The sequence below is a fragment of the Oryx dammah genome, unplaced genomic scaffold (genome assembly GCF_014754425.2).
Source record: "Oryx dammah isolate SB20612 unplaced genomic scaffold, SCBI_Odam_1.1 HiC_scaffold_25, whole genome shotgun sequence".
Lineage (NCBI taxonomy): Eukaryota > Metazoa > Chordata > Mammalia > Artiodactyla > Bovidae > Oryx > Oryx dammah.
Genome location: NW_024070209.1, coordinates 95,172,156 through 95,195,805, shown reverse-complemented (window position 1 = coordinate 95,195,805; position 23,650 = coordinate 95,172,156). Strand labels below are relative to the sequence as shown.

At 44.1% G+C, this 23,650-nt stretch overlaps 1 protein-coding gene across 12 annotated transcripts in view; it reads left to right on the top strand.

The window, feature by feature from the left end:
• MAPKAP1 (MAPK associated protein 1) overlaps positions 1-23,650 on the top strand; it is a 237,831-nt gene that overhangs the window by 170,910 nt on the left and 43,271 nt on the right. For 10 of the 12 annotated variants that reach the window (XM_040225126.1, XM_040225128.1, XM_040225137.1 and 7 more), the window contains 2 exons: positions 6,651-6,758; positions 21,800-21,940. In XM_040225126.1, coding sequence (XP_040081060.1) covers positions 6,651-6,758; positions 21,800-21,940 — 249 coding nt within the window. The remainder of the gene's footprint in view (positions 1-6,650; positions 6,759-21,799; positions 21,941-23,650) is intronic. The other 2 variants (XM_040225134.1, XM_040225133.1) reach the window with 1 other exon arrangement.

Sequence of the window (23,650 nt, the reverse complement as noted above, 5' to 3'; positions counted from 1 at the left end):
GTCCGCCTCAGAGAAGGGGCAGTTCATTGTCCCCTCTTCTGGATTCCCACAGCACCTGTCCTGACGTGGGAAAGAGCAGTGGCTGGGGCTCTCTGATAGTTTTATCTGCTCATGTGTGTCTTGCCACCTCCCCCAGCCTGCAGGAGGTGTCTAGGACACTGTTGTTGCTTCTAAAATGTTTCTGGGTGAAAGTATGGATGGCATGGCAACATCACATATCTTTTGGTGTCTGTGCTGCCGTGGTTTGTGTGATGGGGATGGTAGGTACTCATCATTTTTAGACTGTATTCTTAGGACCACAGAAACTAAGGAACTTTAGGAATCCTGGCTGCTGAACAAGTCTCTACTCTCAAATGCTGCCTGTAGCTTAAAAGCAAGCTTGTTTAAATATATCTGCCTGCTCTCCCACCCACTCTCCTACCTCAGACACACGTGAGAAAGGATGGGGACGTCTGCTTGATGCCAGCATTCCCCACCACCCTGTATCGTCCCTTAACGGGGCTGTTAGCTTGAGACTCTGAGGCTAGGGACCTTCCTAAGCCTCCTGCAGCAGTTCCTGCTCCATCCAGCCTGTTCTAGCAGTAACAGCAGCTGCCACTGAGCCCCTCTAATCCTCACAGCACTCTTCTCAGGTTCAATACGCAGAGATTGTTACTTCCCCAGAACGCATAGTGAGAGGATACAGACATCAGAGTTTTCTATTCAAAACCCAGCCCTTTCTCTTATTTGTTCATACTTACCCCACCCCAGTATTCTTGCCTGGAAAAATCCCATGGACGGAGGAGCCTGGTAGGCTGCCGTCCATGGGGTCGCTAAGAGTCGGATACGACTGAACAACTTAAGTTTCACTTTTCACTTTCATGCATTGGAGAAGGAAATGGCAACCCACTCCAGTGTTCTTGCCTGGAGAATCCCAGGGACGGGGGAGCCTGGTGGGCTGCCGTCTATGGGGTCGCACAGAGTTGGATACGACTGAAGTGACTTAACAGCAGTAACTTTTTCTGGCTGCAAGCAGCTCTTTTAGATTAAAGCTGCTCTTCAAGCTAACAAATGAAAAATAACGTGAAGGCACATCCCTGAAAGTGTTCAGCCTTTTCCTTTATCATTCTCCAGATAAGTGGGCCTTCAACCTGTTCTGATGCTCAGCAATAATAATGATAGGTTAATTCATTTATATCCCACTTCAATATGAAACGCAGTTGGAATAGAAACACTAAAGGGATAAAAAAAAAAAAAACGCTTGAATTGGAAAACTCCCTGAAAGAAAAGGAAAATAAAGATCCGGAGGTTTAACTGACCCAGAAATGCATGTTCAGTCATCACACATTTAGTGCTGAGCTTCCTCGTAGGCAAAGGAGAAAGGAACACAGTATCAGTTAATTGCCAGATTTATGTTAAACTGTCTAAAGGTACAAACACGCCAGTTGCTCTGAGGAACTATAGCATTTCCTGCTAGATAGATCTGAAGGAGATTTCTTCCGTGTGTCTTTAAAAGTAAGATGCAGAATGATAGTGACGATGGTGTGGCTTCTCTCTCTTCACTCTTCAGGCTTTTGCCCTTGCTTCTCGTTGTTTTTCAGCCTTCAGCTGGCCCTCAGCTGTTAAGCAAGGACGTGCCAAATGCTTTTACATTTCAGGCGAGGATTAAAGAAAAGGCATCAAGGAAGCTGAACTGAGCATATATCCACCATCCAACAGATATAACAGATTTCCTTTGAAACTTACATGCTAAGATGTTTGCTTTGGGTTTACAAAATCCCATAAAAATCCTGCCTGGGTATTATAACTTGGAGCCCTCTCAAAGTGCCCAGAGCAGTATTTGGTTCCTAGACCATTCAGTGACTTGGTTTTACTGCAGTAAATACATCATCAGAATGTCCAAGCAGGTTTTCTGGTCTCTGCAGAGTAGCCGCTTCCCACAGTCTTCCTTTTGCATTCCTCTCTGCTGTGAGGGAGAGGGGATGGAGCTCTGTGCACAGCTGTGACATTTTACAAACCTCTTTCCAAAGGGTGGATGTTGCCTTGAAAACGATGCCGTGTTTGGTGTGAAAGAGCCTTGTATTTTTATATAATCACTTCTTTGGCAAAAGTATGTTAATGGAAACTGACCTCACAGCTTGTCTTTAGAAAACGGCTTTTGGCTGCTGTTTTTCCTATCCTCTTGTGTCATCTGCCTGAAAATCAAATTAACATTTGATAGAAACTAGTGTTTGATATATAGTAGGTCTGGGTTGTTGTAATCTCGATTATCATCAACAGACATTTATTAAGAACATACAAGTGAGACACTACGTCTGTGTGTAATGTGTAGACTGCAGGCCTGGGCAGTCTGAGGTATGAAGCCTAGTTCCCCCACTTCCTGTGGAACATTGAGCAAGTTATTTAGCCTCTGTAATTCATGATTTCTTCCTTTATAAAATGGAATTTGTACTCTTTACATCCTAAGATAATCAAGCGTGAAAGAGAGGAGGTATATGAAAGGCCGACCGTAGTACCTGGCACACAGTAGACCTTGTTCTCTTCTGTTATGATCGCTTCTAAAAGTCTGATGATGTGAATGGCCATGGTGGAAGCTTGAATAACACTATTAATGTTCTGTTCTAACTGCTTTATAACTATTAACTTATTGAATCCTCAGACCTATAAAGTAATAGCTGCTAGCATTATCCCCATTTTATAGATGAAGAAACAGAGAGGTTAAGTAAGTTGGCCCAAAGTCACAGAGCTACATTTCTCAGCCAGGACTAGACCGAGGCAATCTGGCCCCAAGTGCGTGCCCTTCATCATCAGGCTAGATTGGTTCTCATATATCCCCTGCCTCTCATTACACAGTATGACCTAAAGTTTATCAGTCTGGCCTTTTCAGAGGAAAACGTGTAAAACAGTCTTTCTCTATCTTTTGTCTTATCCAGAATTCAGGCAAGAATCATGAGAGAAATTGAGATTTGTAATAGGCAGTTTTCTATTTGGGTCCAGATCTGGAGTCTCATCTACAGCTTAACTAGCCTCCCCTCCTCAAAGTTAAGACCCATCTGTCCTTTGCCAGGTTCAGAAGTGGGTTAGCAAGTTGTTCTTAGTTTTTGTGGATGACCCTGGAGAACTGAGAGCAAAAGATGATGCTCGACATTTTAGTTACTTAAAAAACTGGACATACGTAGGAATATTCTTAAGAAAGATGGGGAGAGGATCTTCCTGGACAGATGGCAAAATAAGGTTAGCCTGTATTCCTAAGGAACCCGGATAGAGCATGGGATACTTGGCACTTGTGAATTTCACTAAAATAATTATTTCAGATCATTTATTGTAGAAATGAGTGTATGGAAACCACAAATAATTTAGAACCCAAATGAATCCACAGAGCTACCAAAAATATATACTTATGGTATAAACCATGGGTTTGTTTTTTTTTAATATAGGTTAGTCGTTTATAGTTTGTTAAAGGAAGAAAGCTTCAAAAATACATAGGCGTTAGTGCCAAAGACCCTTGGTTACATTCCCCCATCCTGCTTCCTACCCGTGTGATCTTAGACTGGTTGCATGATCCCTCGCTTCAGGGTCCCAGTCTGTCAAATGAGGTTGGTAATATCTGCCTCTCAGAGTAGCTGTGAGGATTCAGTAGGGTAACATATGCGGAGCGCTTGGTGTATAATGGCTGTGCGGCAGTTTAGAATCGTCATGATACTAGGCTCAAGGAGGAAGTCCTCCAGCAACTTTTAGGAAACAAATTATTTTTGTAGAAAAATCTACAGAACTCAAGAAACAAGAAAGTAAATCTGGACTGACGGCATTTACGGCTTAGAGAGTGATGCAGGGACCTGTGTTTAGTGATAAGGGACCCTTCGGAGTACTCCCTGCCTCCCCAGGTTTCCCAGGCAGCCACAGAGACCAAAAGGAAAAAGTGTACAAAGGAGACCAGCCTGAAATGCACCCTGAAGCAGCCAGGCCTTGGCTTCCAGAATCAGGAAGGGGGTGGCTTGCTTACTATCTGCCTGTCAGGTAGGCAGACAGCTCTGGATGCCCAAAACCCTATATGCTGTGCTCAGAGTGATCATGCCAGGTTACAGGGTTACTGAAGATGAAAGCATTGACCTAAATAAACAGATAATGTCTAGTTTTGATTAAAGTATTGCAAATGAAAGACTTATTGGAGATGCCACAGTGTGTGGTAGGTACAGTATCCTCAGAAAAACGGCACAGTAGGAAACTGGAGGACTTATAAGTATATATAATGTTTTTAAAATGATAAATAAAAGTAGCTTTTATTTAAGTTGTTACAGGAAATTTGAAAAATACAGGAAACCACTACGGAAAAATAAAAACATTCATCATCGCACTCTCCAGTGTAATCACTGTTAACCTTTTGGAAGTAACCTTCCAGTACACCCCCTATTACTTTACATATGTTTTTCACAATTGAAATCATCTTACACATGTTGTGTTATAATTTTTCATAAATTAGCACATTATAAATATGTTTGATAAAATCAAATACTTTTGCAACATCACTTTTAATATCTTCATGGTATTTCACAATATTTTGTTTAACCAGCCTCCCTGTTGGAGTCTCAGAGATGCTCAGTCGTGTTCAACTCTTTGCGACTCCATGGACTGTAGCCCATCTGGCTCCTCTGTCCATGGAGTTCTGGCAAGACTACTGGAATTGGGGATCTTCCCGACCCAGGGATCAAACCCGGGTCTCCTGTGTTGCAGGCAGATTCTTTATCATCTGAACCACCGGTTGTTAGGTCTGGATTATTCGCACATTTGACTGTCATTTTAAAAATGAATTATTACAGCTAAACTTTGTACCCAGATTTTACTGTAAATTCATAGGAGTGAACGTCAGTGCGTATGCATTGTGTTGCTTACCAGGGTTGTGGGAAATTAACTGGCCAGTATTTCAGAAGGCAGCTCCCCAAGTTTGGTGGTGGCTCTCTTCTCTCTAATAGGCCGAAGCTGCCCAGGGCTGTGAAGGGGTGAGGGGGGTTAGGGAGGGGGCAGCGGCAGGTGAGGGGGCAGGGGAAAGGGATCTTAGGACTCTCTAAACAGTTAAGTTTCCTTCAAGCTCAGCTGGGTGTGACTTCCGGTGACTACTTCCCACCAGTGAGTATGAAAGCATCCAGTGACAGCAGCAGGCAGGCTCGGTAATTGACAGATGTTGGCACTGCCGGGTGATGGCTCATGGAAACTGAGAAATATCTGTATTTCCATACCTTTATTTGCTTTATGTTTTTGGAACTAAAATTGAACTGTGCAGAATGTTGAACTGCAAGGCATTCTTGACCTGAATACAGTGTACCAGAATTTATCAGAACTGTATAGACTTCTGAGCATGCATGTCCTTACGTAGTTGTATGCGTCTTGAGCATTGTTAACTTAGTGCAGGCTTAAAACCTCTAAGTAGTGTAAAAAAAGACTGAACGTATGTAAGAATTCTGATGATCGGCAGAAACGCTAGTGAAATTAGAGAAAAGATCAAATATAGAGAGAAGCTAGAGAAAAGATCAAATATACCATGGAACTGAACTGCACCTGCAGTGCTGTGGATGAACTTAAGAGCATGGTAGAGGAATGACTGGAGATGAGTGAAATGCCTCCAGACTGACGAAGGAGAAGTGTTGGATGCGAATAACCGACAAGATGACGACAGCTGAGGAACATATCTAAAAATACGTGTTCCGCCTGGGAGCCCCGCAGGGCCTCTGGCGCTTCCTCAGATCTCTCCCACCTCCTGTCTGACCAAACATGCCTTTCATAGTCAAAATAATCAGACAGTTTCTTACACCTCTAATCTTTTCAATACCCATTAACAACAACAGGAACAGTCTTTTGAATCCGATCATTGAATCGTTAGGTGTTACCTGAGAAGAACAAGATTGCCATTTGGCTTGACAAAGAAATACATGAATACATGTATAAAATGCCCCAGTGTTTTAAGATCTTTCAGAAGCCCCTTGAGATGCAGGGTAGCTAATATTCCTGGTCTTCAGTATTATTGAACCTGTGCCTCTTTTGTGTTTTCATAAATATTTCAACAAAAACATGAATCAACAGCTACTATCCTTCTGTCACTATAACCCCCAAACCTGGAGTTTATATTTTACCCTATCTGCTTTTTAAAAAATTTTTCTGCATTTTTGGGTTCTAAGCATACTTTATTTCTGCTTGTAATTGGTTATTCATTATCATATAATAATTATAATGTTGTAAGAGTGCCTCCTATGAGGCAGGTACATTACTAAGTATTTTTCCGGTTTCATATCTAATCTTCACAATAACCCTTCAAGGTATGTGTTCCCACATTACACATCAGGAATCAGAGATGCAGGGAGGGGAGGGTACCTGCTCCTACCTGGGAAACCATTGTAGCCACAATGGTGGTTCCAAGTCAGTCCAACTCAGAAGCCTTTTACCTCTCATCTCGTTTAGGGGAGAATCGCACAAAAGTAGACCCGATAATAGAACAGACAAGTATGTGAAACCTTGTGGGGGAAAAAACTCAGACTCTTCCATCTTGGATAGCTAGACACCAGGCAGACATCAGTGTTTTCCTAATGCATTGTCAGCCGTTTGCTGGCGTGTGGTGTTTTCTCAATGTTCAGTTCACTGTTTCAGCCTCCTCCCCTCCTCCTGCCCCTTTGATCTTCCAGGCCCTCAGTACCGCCTGGAGAAGCAGAGTGAGCCCAACGTCGCCGTGGACCTGGAGAGCACCTTGGAGAGCCAGAGCGCCTGGGAGTTCTGCCTGGTCCGCGAGAACAGTACGTTGGCCTCCTCGCTCCGTGTCCGCTTTGTCCGTTGCAACATGCTCACTAGTCCCGTGTCTGGCAGTGCTCAGTGGTCTGGCCTCCCTAGGCAGATTTGAAGTGACTGTTTTCCAAAGCAGACCTCAGCCTTCGCGCCAGAAGTGTAATCCCAGGGTGAAATGATTGATTTCATGCTTTTTGGTAAAGAGTCTGCATCCTGCTTGGCCCTATGTGATTGATATTTAATCTGTTAAACTGTTGTCTTCCTAAATTAGGAACAGTCCTGGAAAAGGCTTAGAAGTGTAAGGCCTTTTCTGTGGCAAAGGCTATTTTGTATATAAAGCATCTGGCCCTGTCAATATCACTGGTCAGTCATCAGGTTTTAGAAAATTCTGACCATTTTCATACTCTTGGCTGGAGGCAGCATAGGGTGGTTCCTAGTGCTGTGTAGAAAGCCTCTTTGCTGCTGCTGCTAAGTTGCTTCAGTCGTGTTCGACTCTGCGACCCCATAGATGGCATCCCACCAGGCTCCCCCGTCCCTGGGATTCTCCAGGCAAGAACACTGGAGTGGGTTGCCATTTCCTTCTCCAAGAAAGCCTCTGTAAAATTTAGTTAATTTCTTTCCTTCTCTTTAGAGTTTCAGATTTGTGAATTTTGACCATTCATCTCCTCTGTACCCCCGTTGACTTAAGGAGCAACATGTGGAGACTGATCTCAGCAGCCAACTCTCCCTCATTCCTGCTTCATTCAGGGCTTTCACACAGGCAGTTTCTTCTTTCCTCTACTCTGGTTAACTTTCTCATCCTTCTTCTCAGTTAAATGTCACCTTAATAGAGGCCACCTGTGATCTCCCTGTTCCCCCATTGCCTAAACCCCATCCATCCCTCACTTGGGTCCCCAGCTATATTCTATCATACAGCATACTACTTTTTCTTCATGGTGTATATTTCTGTTTATAATTATCTATTTTTCCAAAGGAATGATTGTTGTCTGTCTCTCCCACTACACTGTCAAGTCTTTGAGGGTATACCTGATCCGTACCAGATTGACCTTTATTAATTCACCTAATATTCACTCCTCTCCCATTATGGGCCTTGTGCTGTACGTTGGAACTCTGTAGTGGATTCTGTCTCAAATTGTTGACTTCTTGTTATTTGAATAAGATAAAAGATTATTTGTTAGGATATTGGTATAGACTTTGGATATATAATATTTAGATATGCAAAAAAATTTCAGGTAACAAAGTATAATGAAAATCTTTAGCCTCCCTTCTCTCCCCTAATTCCTCTACAGGAGACAACAGTTGTTCCCAGTGTCTTTGGTATCTTTCCAGGGATCATCTCAGCATATGCAAACATATTCTGTATATGTGTGTGAATACACCCACATAAAGACATATATATACACACATTTGGGATCCCTGATAGCTCAGCTGGTAAAGAATCCACCTGCAGTGCAGGAGCCCCTGGTTCAATCCCTGTGTTGGGAAGATCCCCTGGAGAAGGGATAGGCTACCCACTCCAGTATACTGGCCTGGAGAATTCCATGAACTGTATAGTCCATGGGGTCGCAAAGAGTCGAACAGGACTGAGCGACTTTCTTCCACTCGGAAAAAAAAGCTATAAGGATCGATGGATAAAGTTTTGAAATCTGGTCTCTTGTTTCTACTCTACTTCCACTTCCAATTACAAGCATAGTCTTAATTAAGTTGCATGACCTCTGTTAGCCTCAGCACCCCCATCTTAAAGGATTCACAAGGTCCTTTCAGTGCTTGCCTTTGAGTCAAAGTCACTTTGTTAGTGAAAGAAGACTATGCCAGCATGTACAGACTGTGCCAGGTGGTCAGTGGCTTGGAATCAATGGAATATTATAAGTAGTCTCTATAAAATGGAAGTAAACCGTAAAAACTATTTCTTCTTTTTTATAGCAAAGATTTTTTTTTTAATTTTAAATAGAAATATCAATCAGGAATGCATATTGTTCCCCAGTAGCTACCTATTAAGAAGTTGTACTGAGACAAAGAAAAATGTTTCAAAAACTAGATTTTTTTTTTCACTTCTGTCACTGTATTTGATCAGGACAGGCTTGCTATCCTTAAAGCCATTTTAGAAGTGAGCTAAATTATAAGCATCTATCATGCAGTGTTTAAGGGAATATGCTGTCGAGCCAGACCCTCAGTTCACATTCTGGCCTTGCCACTAACTGGCTGTGTGACCTTGGACAGCTTACTTGACTTCTCTTAGGTAGCTAATTTACCCTCATAAGGTTGATGGGCAGATTCATAAAGCTCTTAAAATGGTGCCTGGGACATAATAAAACACTCAATGAATATTAACTGTAATTAATAAATAACAGAAGAGCAGCATTTGTGGCTCATAAAGCAGATGAGGCATGGATGTGGCAGTCTGAAGCACTAGAACTATCTGGGCCCTCAAGGAGGTATGTGGTGGGGGAGCGAGTGGTGCAGAATGGAAAAGGAGAGTGGGGGCCAGGGCAAGAGCGGAAGTGTGTGTCGCGGGGCCAGAGAGCTCAGAAGCAGGCCGCTTTCCGGCACCTGTGCTTTGGTGTCCCAGAAGAGGTGCACCTGTAAGGAAAAGCGCTTGATGGAGAAGACTGCCGTAAGAGCAGGCATAAGCCTCTCAGACTTCCTTCCGTAGAGGGACAGGGCATGGCTTTTTATACCAATCACGTCAAAAGATTTTTTTTTTAAATTATTCAGACCTGCTATGGTAAGGCCTCATGCTATACATATTGCTCCCTCTTTTATAATTGTCACAACCACCTTTCAAGATGCTTTTCTGATTGTAGAGAGGGGCTGTGACTTGTCCAGTGTTAGCTAGTCACTAAGTGACGAACCAGAATTCTAAGTCAACTGTCTGATTCTAAAGTCTACCCTGAGATTGTTGATACAGTAACCTAAATTTTCAATCCTAAGAAGGGTGATGACAGTCGTCTTTATGTACTATTAAGAGAGAAGCTTGCAAATGAAGCTAACGTGACAAGAGTTTCTGCCTAGGGACTGAGAGGCAACATTTGTGCTTGGATCTTGGCCTAAATAAGAAAGTGACGAGCCAAAGTCCTTGAGCTTTCCAGTTTGGATTCTCGTCTGATAATCCACTGCATCCTTCAGCCAACTGTCTGCTCAAAGCTGGAATCAGCCCAGAAGGAAGCCTGAGTACATTATAGAGAGGATGTGATATTAGAAGATTTCCATTCTTGTCCAAGTGCCTATATAAATCCTGGCAGCAGACTGAACCTCATTTTCCTTTTCTACCAAATGTTGCCAGCGACCTTTCCCTTTACCCACTCCTTGTACATGGGAAGCCCATCCAGAGCCTTAGAAGAAAGATGCCACGTATACCAACTTATTGTTTCCACAGCTTTAAGAGAGAAAATTGAAAGTTCCCATCATCAGGGCTGAAATAGACCTGAAATTGAACCGGTTTCATGGAGTACCACGAAGCGTCAGACACTGTGTCCTCCCTGTTTTATCGCTCACTGGTCTGCCCGCATGGCAGTTCAACGTAGTGCTTAAAGCATGGTGTTTAGAATGAGGCAGACCTTAGCTGGACACTGCCGCCTCTTACATCAGACAAATCAGGTCACCTCTCTGAGCCTTCCTGTGTAAATGGAAGTGGTTGAATCCATTTCACAAGGTTGTTGTAAGGATTAAATGAGATAGAGGTGCTGTTATTCTTAGGCTTGTGTGGTCATCATCTTTGGGCTTCCGAGGCAGCTCAGTGGATAAAGAATCTGCCTGCCAGTGCAGGAGATGGGTGTTCGATCCCTGGGTCAGGAAGATCCCCTGGAGGAGGAAATGGCAACTTACTCCAGTATTCTTGCCTGGAGAATCCAGTGAACAGAGGAGCTGGTGGGCTGCAGTCCATGGGGGTGCACAGTGTTGGGCACAGCTGAGCAACTAGGCATGCACGGTCATCATCTTTATGTTACAGAAGAAACTAAGGCTTTAAGAAGGTGATTTGCTCATGGTCACATGAATAATAATTAGGGGACCTAGAAAAATGTGTCTTCTGTCCACTAAATCTAGTGAAAGAGCTGAATCTAATTGTTTCCTTAAAGAAGTTGCATAGAAAGAAGATTCTTTAAATACCTGTTTAATCTCCTTTGCTCTCCTTTTCTTTTCAAGGAGACCTTCCCTTATTTCAGTGCCTTAGTGAAGTCTCCTTAATTTAAGGCTACACTGAGGAAGAGCTTCCCCTCAAGGTGTGCAGACCCTCAGATAGCTGGACTGCAGCAGAGGAGTGTGTCTCAGGGTCTGTTTTGGGGAGTCCTCTTTCACCTCCTCAGTTTCCCCTTGAAGACCCAGGAAAGAAGGCACCTCCTTCTCAAAGCCTCCGCAGACTGCCTGGCCGCCATTCCCTGGGCTCTGGTAGAGTCCTTCTCCTTACCACTGTCTGATCACTGATCCCACTAGATGGATTTCCCCATTCTCACACTGGACTGTGACCACTCACCCCCGCCCAAAGGGCAGGGACTAGATTTGAGTTCCCCCTACATCTCAGTGCCCGTGGCCAGATGTGGTTCATTCCTCAGGAGGGAAGGGAGCCTTTTGAGACCCCAGCATCACCAGGCTGCTCCCTGGGGCTCCAAGGTACAAGTGTGTGATGACATTTAAAAGGAACTTGGGTTTGGGGTCAGCATCTTTAGATTTGAGAATTTCATCGTCTTTAGGTACTTGGGATTTTCCCTCCCCCCTGCCCCCATCAACATGCTCAGACGCTCAGTCGTGCCTGATTGTTTGCGACCTCATGGACTGTAGCCAGCCAGGCTCCTATGTTCATTGGATTTCCCAGGCAAGGATCCTAGAGTGGATTGCCATGCCCTCCTCCAGGGAATCTTCCTGACCCAGGGATCGAACCCACATCTCAAGTCTCCTGCACTGGCAGGCAGGTTCTTTACCACTGGCGTCACCAACTCCCATCAATATTACTCAATAAAAAAACAACTGCAGACGGTGAATGACTGCTTATACTGGTGTGTTTCCATCTCGTCTTCTTGGTGCGTTTCTTAGCGGGCCAATCCCCCCTCTCATGTGCGCTCTGTGCCAGCCCTGGAGACTCCCTCGGGGTTCTCCTTGGCTTCTGGAGGGTTTGCCTTCTTCAGTTACAAATGACTAATCTCTCCAATTTCTATCATGTGACTTAAGTACCAGGGCTTTAAGCCTCTTATACCAAAACAGCAATCCTCAAAAGCAGGAGAAAAAAAAAAAAAATGTGATCCTGCAAATAAACTCTTATTTACAAATGGTAATGACTTGCGGTGTTCACGGTGGATATCTTAGGTTGAATTACTGCTGAAAGCCGGTTACGTGTCTGCCTCTGGTGGGGGGAAACGTGTTCCCTGTAAGGAATTTTCTGTATGGGTGAGAATTTTTTCAAGTAGATATTGGATAATAGCTCCCTGCTTGCTGCACACTAACAGAATTTAAATGAAACAGACGCGGTATCCCCGAGGCCAGAATACCTGTGTCTCCGCCTCTTGCTGTCTGGTTGCCTTGAGCTGGTTGGCAGTGTGTTGTAGGGGAAAGGCAGGATGTTTGGGGCCCCAGCATGTCCTTAGGCAAGGCCTCCTCTGAGCTCCATTTCCCTATCTGTAAAACCCAGTGGGAATCCCTTCCCTGAGGAGCTGTTTTAAGGATTAAATGAAATTGTGTGCATTAAATGCATGTGGTAAAGCGCAGTGCCCAGCGCGAGTCCTGGCCACTTGCTGTGCTTGTGTGTCCAGACACCCCGGCTAGTCTTCGCTTGGGCGCGGTGGCCTTTTACCTCCCTGTCATTCCTCTTCTCCCTCTAGATTCTTAGGCTTCCTGTGGGCCCCTTTGGGCCACAGCCAGCACCGAGGGTGAGTGATCTCTAGGGCACAACACAGTGCTGATCTGAACTGGAAACAAGCATGTGCCCTGTCCACACCAACTTCTTCAGCAGTGAGTGTCTGCCTTGTGCTCTTTGGGCTGAGAAATTGCACATCAATTGCATTTTCACTTTCCCCCTCTTTGTTGAAAGTCCCCCCCCTTTTCATTTTATCATTAGGTAGTAATTAGTATTCAAGGGAAATTGGTCTTAATATATTAAAATTGGTTAAGTGCATTTAGACCTGTACCACAGCCAATGTCTTATTGGAAAATGTAATTGGGGACTCTGTGTATGTAATTAATTGAATTACAATTAAGAACTTTCATTAAGCGATACACTGGTACATTAGAGCAGTGTGGAAACATGTTTGGCGAGCCACACAGCCCGTACGGGCTCTAAGTGAGGGCACAGAGATTTGCGCCCCTCTGGTGGGCTCCTGGCCCTGGAAGCTGCCCTGCAGGTGACATTTCTGCGGTGACTCCCCTGATGGGAAGTGGGGTTCTTCCAGCGTGCATGCCCTCATTCTGACTCTGGAGTCAGATGCCTCAGTGTTGATCAGCTGTTACAGTTCTTAAGATATTTTGTCATGTAAATTGTCCAAAATGCCCAGGCTCTTTAGAAGACTCCATTACTTCTCCTGTGTTTTGAACAGGGACAGACACAATAGAAGAAGAGGAAGTGAGGGGAATCCAGTCATCAGCCTAACTTCCAGGCAGACCTGTAATGAGCGAGTGGTTCAGACCTGTGCATGGTCATCATTGATCCTGTATAGGCCTCACTCTGGACATATATTTGCTCATTCATCCTCCAAACATGGAAGGCCCCTCTTCTGGGCCAGTCACTGTCCTGGGACAGTAGAGAGGATACACAGCCCCCACATCATGGAGTTCACAGCTGCTCTGAGTGCTGTGAAGGGGGTGAGAGTATATAGGAGGGCTCTGGAGCTGGTGAGAGTAGGCCAGAAAGCTTCCTTGAGGAAGAATGAAAAGGAGCCATTCAGATCATGAGTATGAAGAATGTTCCAGAAGCCAAGGGACTACTTGTCCAAAAGTCTTGAGAAAGAGCTTGATGTGCTTGAGATAGTGTATTTGAATGGAGTGGAATGAAATGAGCAGGGGAGAGTGTGCTGAAAGATGAGACTGGGGGCCAGACAGGAGCTTGGACGCAGAGCTTAAACCTCCCCCGCCTCCACGATCCACTCTTTTTAGGAATTCTACAAACCTGAAATCGTTTCCTTCTGATCACCTCATAAAACAAGATTATCCTGATTTATCGAGGGTCTGAAATCTCCCTGTGGAAAGGCTCTGACTCCAAGAGCTTAATCAATTAGGCAGTGACAGCACGGATCCCTACCTGGCTGCAGCACGGCAAATTCAGTGAAGGCTATATCCTACTGTATGATCCTGGAGGCTTTGAAGAGATTACTGCACGGGGCATGGGAGTGCGCGTGTGTGTGTTTCAGTATATCACCTATTGATTATTTTTTAGAGACCAGCAAAAATGACTAGTAGCCAAAGGGAAGTGTTTAATAGAAGAGAAGTTGGGGGCTTATGAGTCTTTGGGGACTTAAAAGGACTTTGGGAAAAAAATGTGATGGATATAGAGTGCTAAAGGAGAGTTTTTCTCCGTAACTCACTCGCCTACTAGCTTTGAGTCTTACCAGAGAAGAGAGAGTTAGGTTTTATCCCTGATTGTTCTGGCAAAGCCAGGCATGGTTGTATTCTCCTTAGATACTGTTATGGCCCATGAACTTGTACATTCCCAGTCCATCTAAGGAACATTTTTTACCCAACGGGTTATGTGGTGGTTTGGGGCACATTTTTGCAGTTAGGCCTGGGTTCCTGTCCTAACTCCAGCCGATGTTAGTTGTATGACTCTACTAGCAGGATGGCTTTCTGAGCCTGTTTTTCTCACTTGGGCAAGGAGGAGACTGTTAGCCAGCTTAAAGGAGCATTGAGAAAATGAAGTGAGATAATCTAAGTGCCAAGCATAGTATCTGCCATATAGTAAGCGCTCAGTAAACGTTCGTTGCCACTGGAGTTGTTGTTGAGGCAGGGTCCCTGTCTCGTAAGGCGTCTGAATGGAAAAGTAGGATTGGTGTGCCAGGTTCTAGTAACCGAGGTAAAACACACGGGATGGTGTGCAACTCAGATACTGCTGTGGTTAATGTGTGACATCAACCTCATTCAGGCCACCAACAGCATTTATTGAGCATCTATTCTGCGCTCTACAGGATGGAATGTTCTTGCCCTCAAGGAGCCCATAGTCCAGAAGGGAGTCCAGATACTTATCATGTAAGACACTTATCATGAAAGCCTTCAGCAAAGGGAGACAGGATTTCAGGGAAAAGAGCAGGAAAAGACTCCATGTGGATTAGACCTCTAAGTGTATAAATTTTAGAGTGGAAAGGACATTCTGGCCAGGTGGTGTAACTGGAACAAAATCCAGTTTGGCTGAAGCCGGCATTGTTCTATCTGGGGAGTAGCAATAAGGCTACAAGATAGAATGGGGCAGAAGGTGGTTTGTTTACTCTTCCGTCATTTGCACAACAGTCGTTTACTGCATGCCAGGTCCTGAGATGATAGTGCCTCTCTCTGAAGACTTGTCCCCCCCACCCACACCATTTTATTTTGCACGACTCACCTTCATAGCCTCTTTGCACCAGCCAGGTGTGAACCCTGCTGCCATCCTCCCGTGTCCCCAAAGCACTAGCACGGCTTCTGGCACATGGTTGGTGCTGCGTGACTGGGAGGAGGGGCCACCAGGGCCATCCTGCTACAGAGAGTGTACATATGAACTACTCTGCTGCTTGGTCACTCGATCGTGTCCAGCTGTCTGCTGCCCCATAGACTGTAGCCCACCAGACACTTCTGTGCATGGGATTCTCCAGGCAGGAATACTGGAGTGGGTTGCCATTCCCTTCTCCAGGGGATCTTTCCAACCCAGGGATCGAACCCAGGTCTCCCACATTGCAGACAGATTCCTTACCATCTGAGCCACCAGGGAAGCCCACAGATAAGGACGTGGCAAAGGCCACTGAACTTCGGTTGAGCCCTAAAGTTGGCATGGATCTTTTTGGAGGTGAAAGATAGAAGTTGCTTTAACTTCTAACTAGATGAGGCCTTTTAGACTTGACCTGAGACTCATTGAATCATAAAATGAAGTTTGATGTTCCATGTAGTTTGTGTCCAGGAACATAAGACATCTGCTGGAGGCGTACATCAAGTTCATCTGAGCTTTAATTTAATCATTAGTGCTCATTTGTCTGAAAGAAAGTTATGTGTGTACTGCCTCTGAGTATCTCCCTCAGCTCCAGTGAAATCATGTAGTATATGAAAACGCTTCTTAAACAATATTAGTTGTAATTAGCCTTGATCTGACACCTGGCAGGAAGCCTGTTACTCTAACAGTGTGTGTACGGGCTTTCTGTTTGCGGTTGTTGTCAGGGATATAACACAGGTACGGAGCTGTACTTGCACTTTTGTTGCCCATCATGGTTGTCCAGGTGGGTGTCCAGGGACAATGAAGACGTGGTGTGAGAACGAATACAGGCAGCAATTCCCAAACTTTTTGGTCTCAGGACCTCTTTATATGCTTAAAAATTATTGAGACCCCCAAAGAGCTCTTGTTTATTGGGTTATATCTCTTTATGAGGAATTAAAAACTGAAAGATTTTAAATGATTTATGAATCCATTAAAAAAATGGTAAATCCATTATGTGTTAACATAAGTAACATGTTTATTAAAATTTATTTTAATAAAAATATTTTCTTATAAAAATGTAATGATAAGAGCAGCACTGTTTTATTTTGGCTTGGTGTTTTTTTTTTTTCCTTTCTCTGAAAAGCATTTATTTTTGTACCATCAGGAAGATAAGTTATTGACTAATCTTCTGAACCAATGGGCAACTGTTTTCTGTTTCTGCAAATTGCTGTAGTGTTTGGCTTGGAAGACACCAGGATTTTCATACCTACTTCTGCATTCAGTCTGCTACAACACATTATTTTGGTTGAAATAGTCACAGAAAATTTGGCTAACATAGATCCATTGTTGGAAAAGGGGAGTATTTCAATAGCCTTTTCAATAAGGGTACATATGAATTTTTGTTATTCTACCAAAACTCAAGTGGTAGTTACTTAAAGGTTGGTTGCAATGTGGAATCAGAACATTATCAGTGAACTTATTACTTTGTGCACTTGCAAGATAATAGATGTAAAAGGGCAAATCATGTCTTACTGTCATTATTATGAAAACAGTATTGAGGTTATAGACCCACCTCTGCCCCTGCCCCCCGTGACTTCCTTCACCATGCCTGGGGCCCTGAGCTGACTTAGAGGTGACAGTTACCCACACCTTAGTCCCTGTCCTTGCTACTGCTCGTAGGAGCGTGGTGACTTGGGAAGAAGGGGCAGGGGTCTTGATAGATCCATCCCAGCTCTGTCTCTTCCCAACAGTGGAACCTTGGGCAAACTTCTGGCCCGCTCCGGACCCTCAGTGCCAGAGCTCGGTTTGACTCTGTGCCTCTGAACGCAGCGTTCCGGGCTCTTTGCAGTGATGCCGAACCCCCTTCGCGGTGTTGCCGAGGCCACACCCTAGCCCTCGTGCTCTCGCCCCCTCGCTCTTCCTTCACCTCCTCCTCTCCCCTTCCTTTTGCCCCTTCTTCCCCGGCCTGGTTTTGCCTTTGAGACAAGTGCTGCTCCTTGTTTCCTCTTTTCTGGTTCCTTACCTCAGCTCCTTCCTCTCTCAGATTTTCTGCTTGTCCCTCAGTGCTTTCTGTGTCTTAAAAGTACTCTCTGTCATCCTTCCAGAGCCTGTTGTCAGTCCATTTGAGCTCTGGTGCTCAAGTCACTTTTAGGCCCCACCCCAAAATTTGATCTATCACAATACATCTTTGAGTTATTGCAGCCTGAGCGTTTTGACACAATACATTATGGTAATCCATGGCACATAGAGACGTGAACACTCCCGACTCTGACAAAATGCATTGTGAAGTCTTTGAAGGCACCATTACAATTTATCTTGTCATTCACGAGGAGACCCAGTTCAGCATTAATGTAGATGAACACAGTGTGGCTTTTGTTTCATTTAATTGCTTGTGACCTTTTTAATTGCTAATTTAACAAAATACCAAAGGGTTATATTTCAATTAAATTAACAGTTTGGGGAGTGGTTTTTTAATGTTTATTTTTAACATATTCAGGTTCTATTTTTTTTTACTTCGAGTAGATAAAAATGTCTTTTCTTAACAGAAGTGGTTTTGAAATGTGAAGTTGATCGTACAGTAGTATCTTTTAATATGCACATGGTGCAGTGCCAGACATCTTTCATGTGTGGTTGGACTCACGCCTTTCCAGAAGGATCCAGACAGTAAAGGTGTACATGCAAAGTCAGAACTTGTCTGGTTTAAAAAAAAAAAAAGCCCAAACTTGCTTTTGATGCCGCAGTCTGCTTCAGATGGGTGCCTTCAGATGATGTGTCTGTCACGTTCACCCCTGGGGACTTCTCTCTGCCTTGGCGTGTTTTCTTGGTACTCTGTAGTGAGTTTGTAAGCTCCTGAAGATCACGAACCCTGCCTTCTTCTCAAAAGTGTCCCTTCCCAGTCCAGCACTCTGCAGGCACGGGGACAGTAGTTACAAGTTGCATGGCTGACTGATCTGTACACACACACATGCCCCCTCCAAGCACAGGCACTCCTGAGCCTACTTTGAGAAGTGGCACCAGAGTTCCAAGACCAGAGGCTGTTCTCATTCAGCAGATAAACCTGAGTGGCACGTGTCAGAGTGGCACGTGTCAGAGGTGAGTGCAGGACTGTTCCTTCCTTCTCCACTTCTCCAATGCAGTTACCCTTCTGATCATAAAAGAAAACATGCCCCTTGTCAGCCAGGGCCAGGCTCAGAACTCACCCAGGTATCAAGAGGACTTAAACCCCCAAATGGGATATGAATTTACACTGTCAGAGAGTAGAAGGTCAATGCGAGAAGCATTAGTGCATTGAGCCAGCTCCAGCTATCTGCGTCTTGAACAAAATTAATATGAGGAAATTGACAAGCCCTACTGGTTATTCCATAGCTTTAAGACCTCTACTAAAATCCTATCATCTCATCTGCCCATTATTAACATTTCAGCAAAATATAAAGTTTTCATTAATCTCCCACAGCAAATTTAGGATGAAAACTGGCACTTGTTTGAGCTTTTAGGACTACATTAGCTGGTGTATTAAACAAAATGTGTCATTCTTCAGTAGCTTCTGCAAGAAGCTAAATCAATTTCTAGCCATATTTATGCACCACTTTATCTAAAAGCATCTGAATTATCATTTACAGCTAAGATGCTTTATTAGCAGCTGGCATTGAAATTGCTCAGTAAAAAATTATATGTCACGTTATAGTAATTTTTAAATTGGTTTTAATCCAACATCATAAAATGTAAAACTCAAGTATGTTTTTTTAAAAAAATAATTGGCATTTTAGCATAAATGGACTGTTACCTCTTTCAAATCAAATACCTGCAATATTTAGAAAATACTAATTAGTAAAGAAAACAGAAATTCTTGAGCTAGATTGTATCTAATAATGGCATTTTTCTCAGAAAAGATGGCTTTCAGTGATTTAAAACATGAAAGGATTTTAGTATTTCTCCAGAATTCTCAATTTAGGAGTTCTAAAATAGAAATAAACACATCTTGGCAGTTCTGTTTTAGTAAAAGGTATATTTAGAGAAAGTGAATAACTATTCAATACCTTAATTTCTCCTCTTGGCTTGGAATGTGGATATTACTAAGGAAATCGTATGATCGCAGCATCTCTATCTGAAATCACAAGTGTTCCAGAGAAAGGGGGCAGGGCAAAGGCTGAATGCCACTGCGCCCGCCTTAGCAATGTGACGTTGGCTAAGTCACGAAACCTCTCCGATCCTGAGGATGTAGTGCTTGCTATTCATCCAGTAGGTTGCTGTTGAGCTCCTGCTTTATTCTGTATGTGGTAGCACTAGCAAGGTCTGGGCGATGGTGTTTAATAAAGCAATCACTCTGTCTCTGCTCTTGGGGTTACAGTCTAATGGCAGAGATGGGCGATTACTATCTGTGATAAATAACCTGAAGGGGAATGCAGGGTGCAGTGACAGGAGGAGCTGAGCTAGACTCAGGGTTCCTTGGAGTGTCGCTTGAGCTAAGCTCATCAAAGGGATGGGGAGGAGGCCTGGAGACACAGGCCAGGAGGGAGCCGAAAGGGGAGAAGGGTGACTGGGCAGAGAAGGCAGAATGTGGACCATGTCCCAGGCATCCAGTGACTGGTGAGGCTACAGCCTTTCTGAGGGGAGCACGTCATTGTAGGTGCTAGGAGGGTCTAGGCTGGGAAGAGTTGTCATGTTTGGAAATAGAACATCCAGTTCCTAATAAATCAGTTCAATGTGAAGGCATCAGAAGCCAGCTTTGACTTAAAAGCTTGCCCTGTAAACAATAACTGTGAAAAGGAAAGCATGTAATTGGCAGGCATAATAGAATTTTCCAGTTTTATGCCCAACCCTAGAGTTTTACATCCCTCCAACCCTGTACCAAGGAGTTCTCTCAGTTTCCTGTGGACCCAGCTCTGGGTTCTCATCCCAAGGCCTCGGGCGCCCCACTCTGTTGGCCTTTTCTAGACAGGTGCGTCCTCCCCTCAGCAGCTGCGCATGCAGAGGACCACATTCCAGACTTGGGAGTGGGGGGGTGACAGGAGTTCCAAAGCCTTGGCTTCTTCATCTGTATGATATGAAAATTCTAGGAACTACCTGCCAGGTTGTCTTGAGACTTGAATGCATGTATGAAGTACTCAGCGCCATGCCTGATGCATGAGTACTCCCTTGTACTATTAATAGCTATCATCATTATTATTGATTTATTTGTTTAGCAAAACTTAATGAGAGCATGCCAGTTGTCTGTCCTGCTTGCAGGAGAAGATGTAGAGATGAATAAGAAACTTCACTGATCCTCACAAAGCTCCCAGTTTAAGAGCAACCAGTCAACAATTCTAGTGCAAGGCTGAACGTGATCCACTGTGACAAGAGAATAAAAATAACCATGGCTGCTATTTATTACATGTATTGTATGTTAGATTCTTTCAATACATTTTGATATTCTATGGATGGCGGATTCTAGGGTGCAGAGAAATAGTCACATGTCCAGCATTATTCTTGGCAACAGAGCCAGAAGTTGAGCCCAGGTCTTCCTGGCTCCAGAGTCCAGTATAAACCAGCTGCTGTGGAATTCAGGGAGAGCTGGAGTCTGACTAGCCTGGGCAGAGTTCTGACAGAAGGGATGTTCTAGGCCAAGGGTACCACATGAGCAAAGGCCCAGAAGTGGAGAAACCTGAATCTGTACATAGTCTGAGGAGTTTGAGAATTGCTTAGAGAAGGTGTGTGTGAAAAGTGACAAGTGGGAAGTTTTTGTTTCTGTAAGACTGGACAGCCTTGATTGCTTGACTGAAAAGAGTGTGCTTGATTCAGGAGGCCTTGGGAAGCCAGGGAGGATTTCTGAGCTCCAGTGTTCTTATTTGTTCCCAGTATCTGAGTATTTGGTATGCACAAAGCTCTGACTAGACGTTTGATGAGTGAATAACTGATCAAAGCTTTAGAAAGACAAACTGGAAAGTCCTGTAGGAGCTGGATTGCTGAGGAGCCTGATGGCCAGGAGGCCACTGAGGAGACTGCCACAGCCATCTGGGTGTAAGCAGGCTCGTAACTAAACCAGTGGAAGCTGTGGGCCAGGGGACACGGAGCTGATAAACAGACGGTTTGAGAATCTTGGAAAGGACAAAGATTCTTCAAGGAGCATGGATTACTCTTATGATCAGGAAAATTATTAAAAAAAAAGATTCAAGAATCTGAGTAACCGTGTTTTTGTGACTTTGACTTACTCTTGTGGAGACAGAGCTCTGGTGAGCAGGGGTTTTTCTGCCCTCTGTATGGCTGCTGCCCTGCCAAGGGGCTGCCGTAGAACAAGGCAGTGTTTGTGGAATTAATTGTTGAGTGATTAATATGTTACCGTTCTCTGTTTACTGGAATGGCATTATTAAGTCATCGCTCAGCCTTTTCTTTTCCAAATTAAATAGCCCATATTATTTTAATTTATCCCAAAGCATTTTAAAGCAGACACCATTTGCCAAGCCTCATGTATCTTTATGTGTTAAACTGCTTTTTCCTCCCCAGGTTCAAGGGCAGACGGGGTTTTCGAGGAGGATTCGCAGATTGACATAGCTACAGTACAGGATATGTTGAGCAGCCACCACTACAAGTCATTCAAAGTCAGCATGATCCACAGACTCCGCTTCACGACCGACGTCCAGTTAGGTAAGCGCATGGACAGATGACGGACTTTCTGTAAGTGGTCAGAGTCGAAATGGGGAGAGAAACCGCCTGCCGCTTTGTGTGGCCTGAGTGATGAGCAGTGGTTTGTTTTCAGAGCACATGTTGAAACAATGAAATTTAAAGACGCTCCTTTTTGCCACCTGAGTGCTCTGTCTTCTTTTTTATGAAGCAGAAGATTAGCAATAGAACTAGCTTGAGACTCTTTTCAAACTGATTGACTTCTGTGGAGTTCCATAATTTCCATTCTGTAATTTTCTCACATCCTCCTCTTAGAACTGCTTTGTAACATCGCCACTTGCCTGCTCTCATTCCGTGAATTCATTGCTATTCATTCATGCCTTTATTCAGGAGGCTTTTTTAAATGATCTCAGAAGCTATATTTGGATCCTCACCAGATAATCTGGAACTAAAATTCATTTAATATGTGGGGTTAATTTGTTTCCACAAAGCACTGAATTTCTATTACGACTTAAACCTGACAGGAGTAGAAAGAGTGCCGTGGTTGTCAGCGTGATGTGAACACCACACCATCCTCCTCCTCATGGCCGTTACCCAGAGGTGTCCTCACGTGTGAGTGCTGCACACGTGTTACTAACCTACCTAAAATGTAGGTGCTTTACTGTCTCCATCGGCAGAGAAGGTATGAAATAGATGAGGTGCAGAGAGGTGACGTCTCATGCCCACACTCACACCGCAGGTGGTTTCAGGGAAAAATCCTGGTCTGGCTAATGTGAGTGCCCCCGTTTCCTATCCGAGGACGACGGGAGGGGGACAATGGGTACGGGTACCATGCTTTCTCAGTCAGGGAGCTGGCCTCTTCCCTGGCTCTGCTGGGACCTCAGCCACAGCACCCCTTCCTGGGCATCCTTTACTTCATGTGTAAAGGGAGAAAGCTTGAATTCTAACTCTAAAGACTCATGAATGTTCTATTTCTCACAAAGGTTTCATATGTGTCTCATAATAAAACCTTTTCTTACATGGGCATTAGTCCGGCTAATTTGAAATAAGTCTCAAAAATCTCTCAAATATCTCTTACCAGCTTGACTGACAGGAGCTTGAAGTAAGCTGTCAGTAGCTTAATAATTAAGAGATGAGCATTGGAATCACATCTAGTTTAAATTGTGACTCTGTCAACAACCAGCCATATTAGGCAATGTCTTAATCTTTCTGAGCCTCAATTCTGTTCTGTTTAAATGGGAATGTGAGTGTGCCAGCTTCTTAGGATTATTGTGGGGAACAAGTCAGATACTCCATCGAGCTTAGCCAAGGCCTGGCAGTTGGTAGACCCTCTTAAGTAAGATCTATTAGTGGAGATGGAACAGAGGGGAAGCTTGGAGAACAGACTCAAGAGTTAGAAGTCTCGGTTCAATCCCTGACTCACTCATTAGCTGTATCAACACAGGCAAGTGATGCAAAGCTACAGTCTCCTCCTTTGTAAGATGAAGGTGATAGTCTCTGTCTCACAGATGGGGTTATTATGGGGACCAAATGTCTTATCACACGTGGAATGCTTAGAAAGGCCCTGGCACATAGCAAGTGCTCAGTAAACATCGGCTTCTAAGATGATGGTGATTATGGCAGACTAAATAGTGAAATTAGCACCAGTATCTTAGAATCAGAACACACAGAACCCATCTTTTTTCCTGCTCTGTAGACCTCTTTATCCCTCCTCACAGAAAACCTCCAAAATGG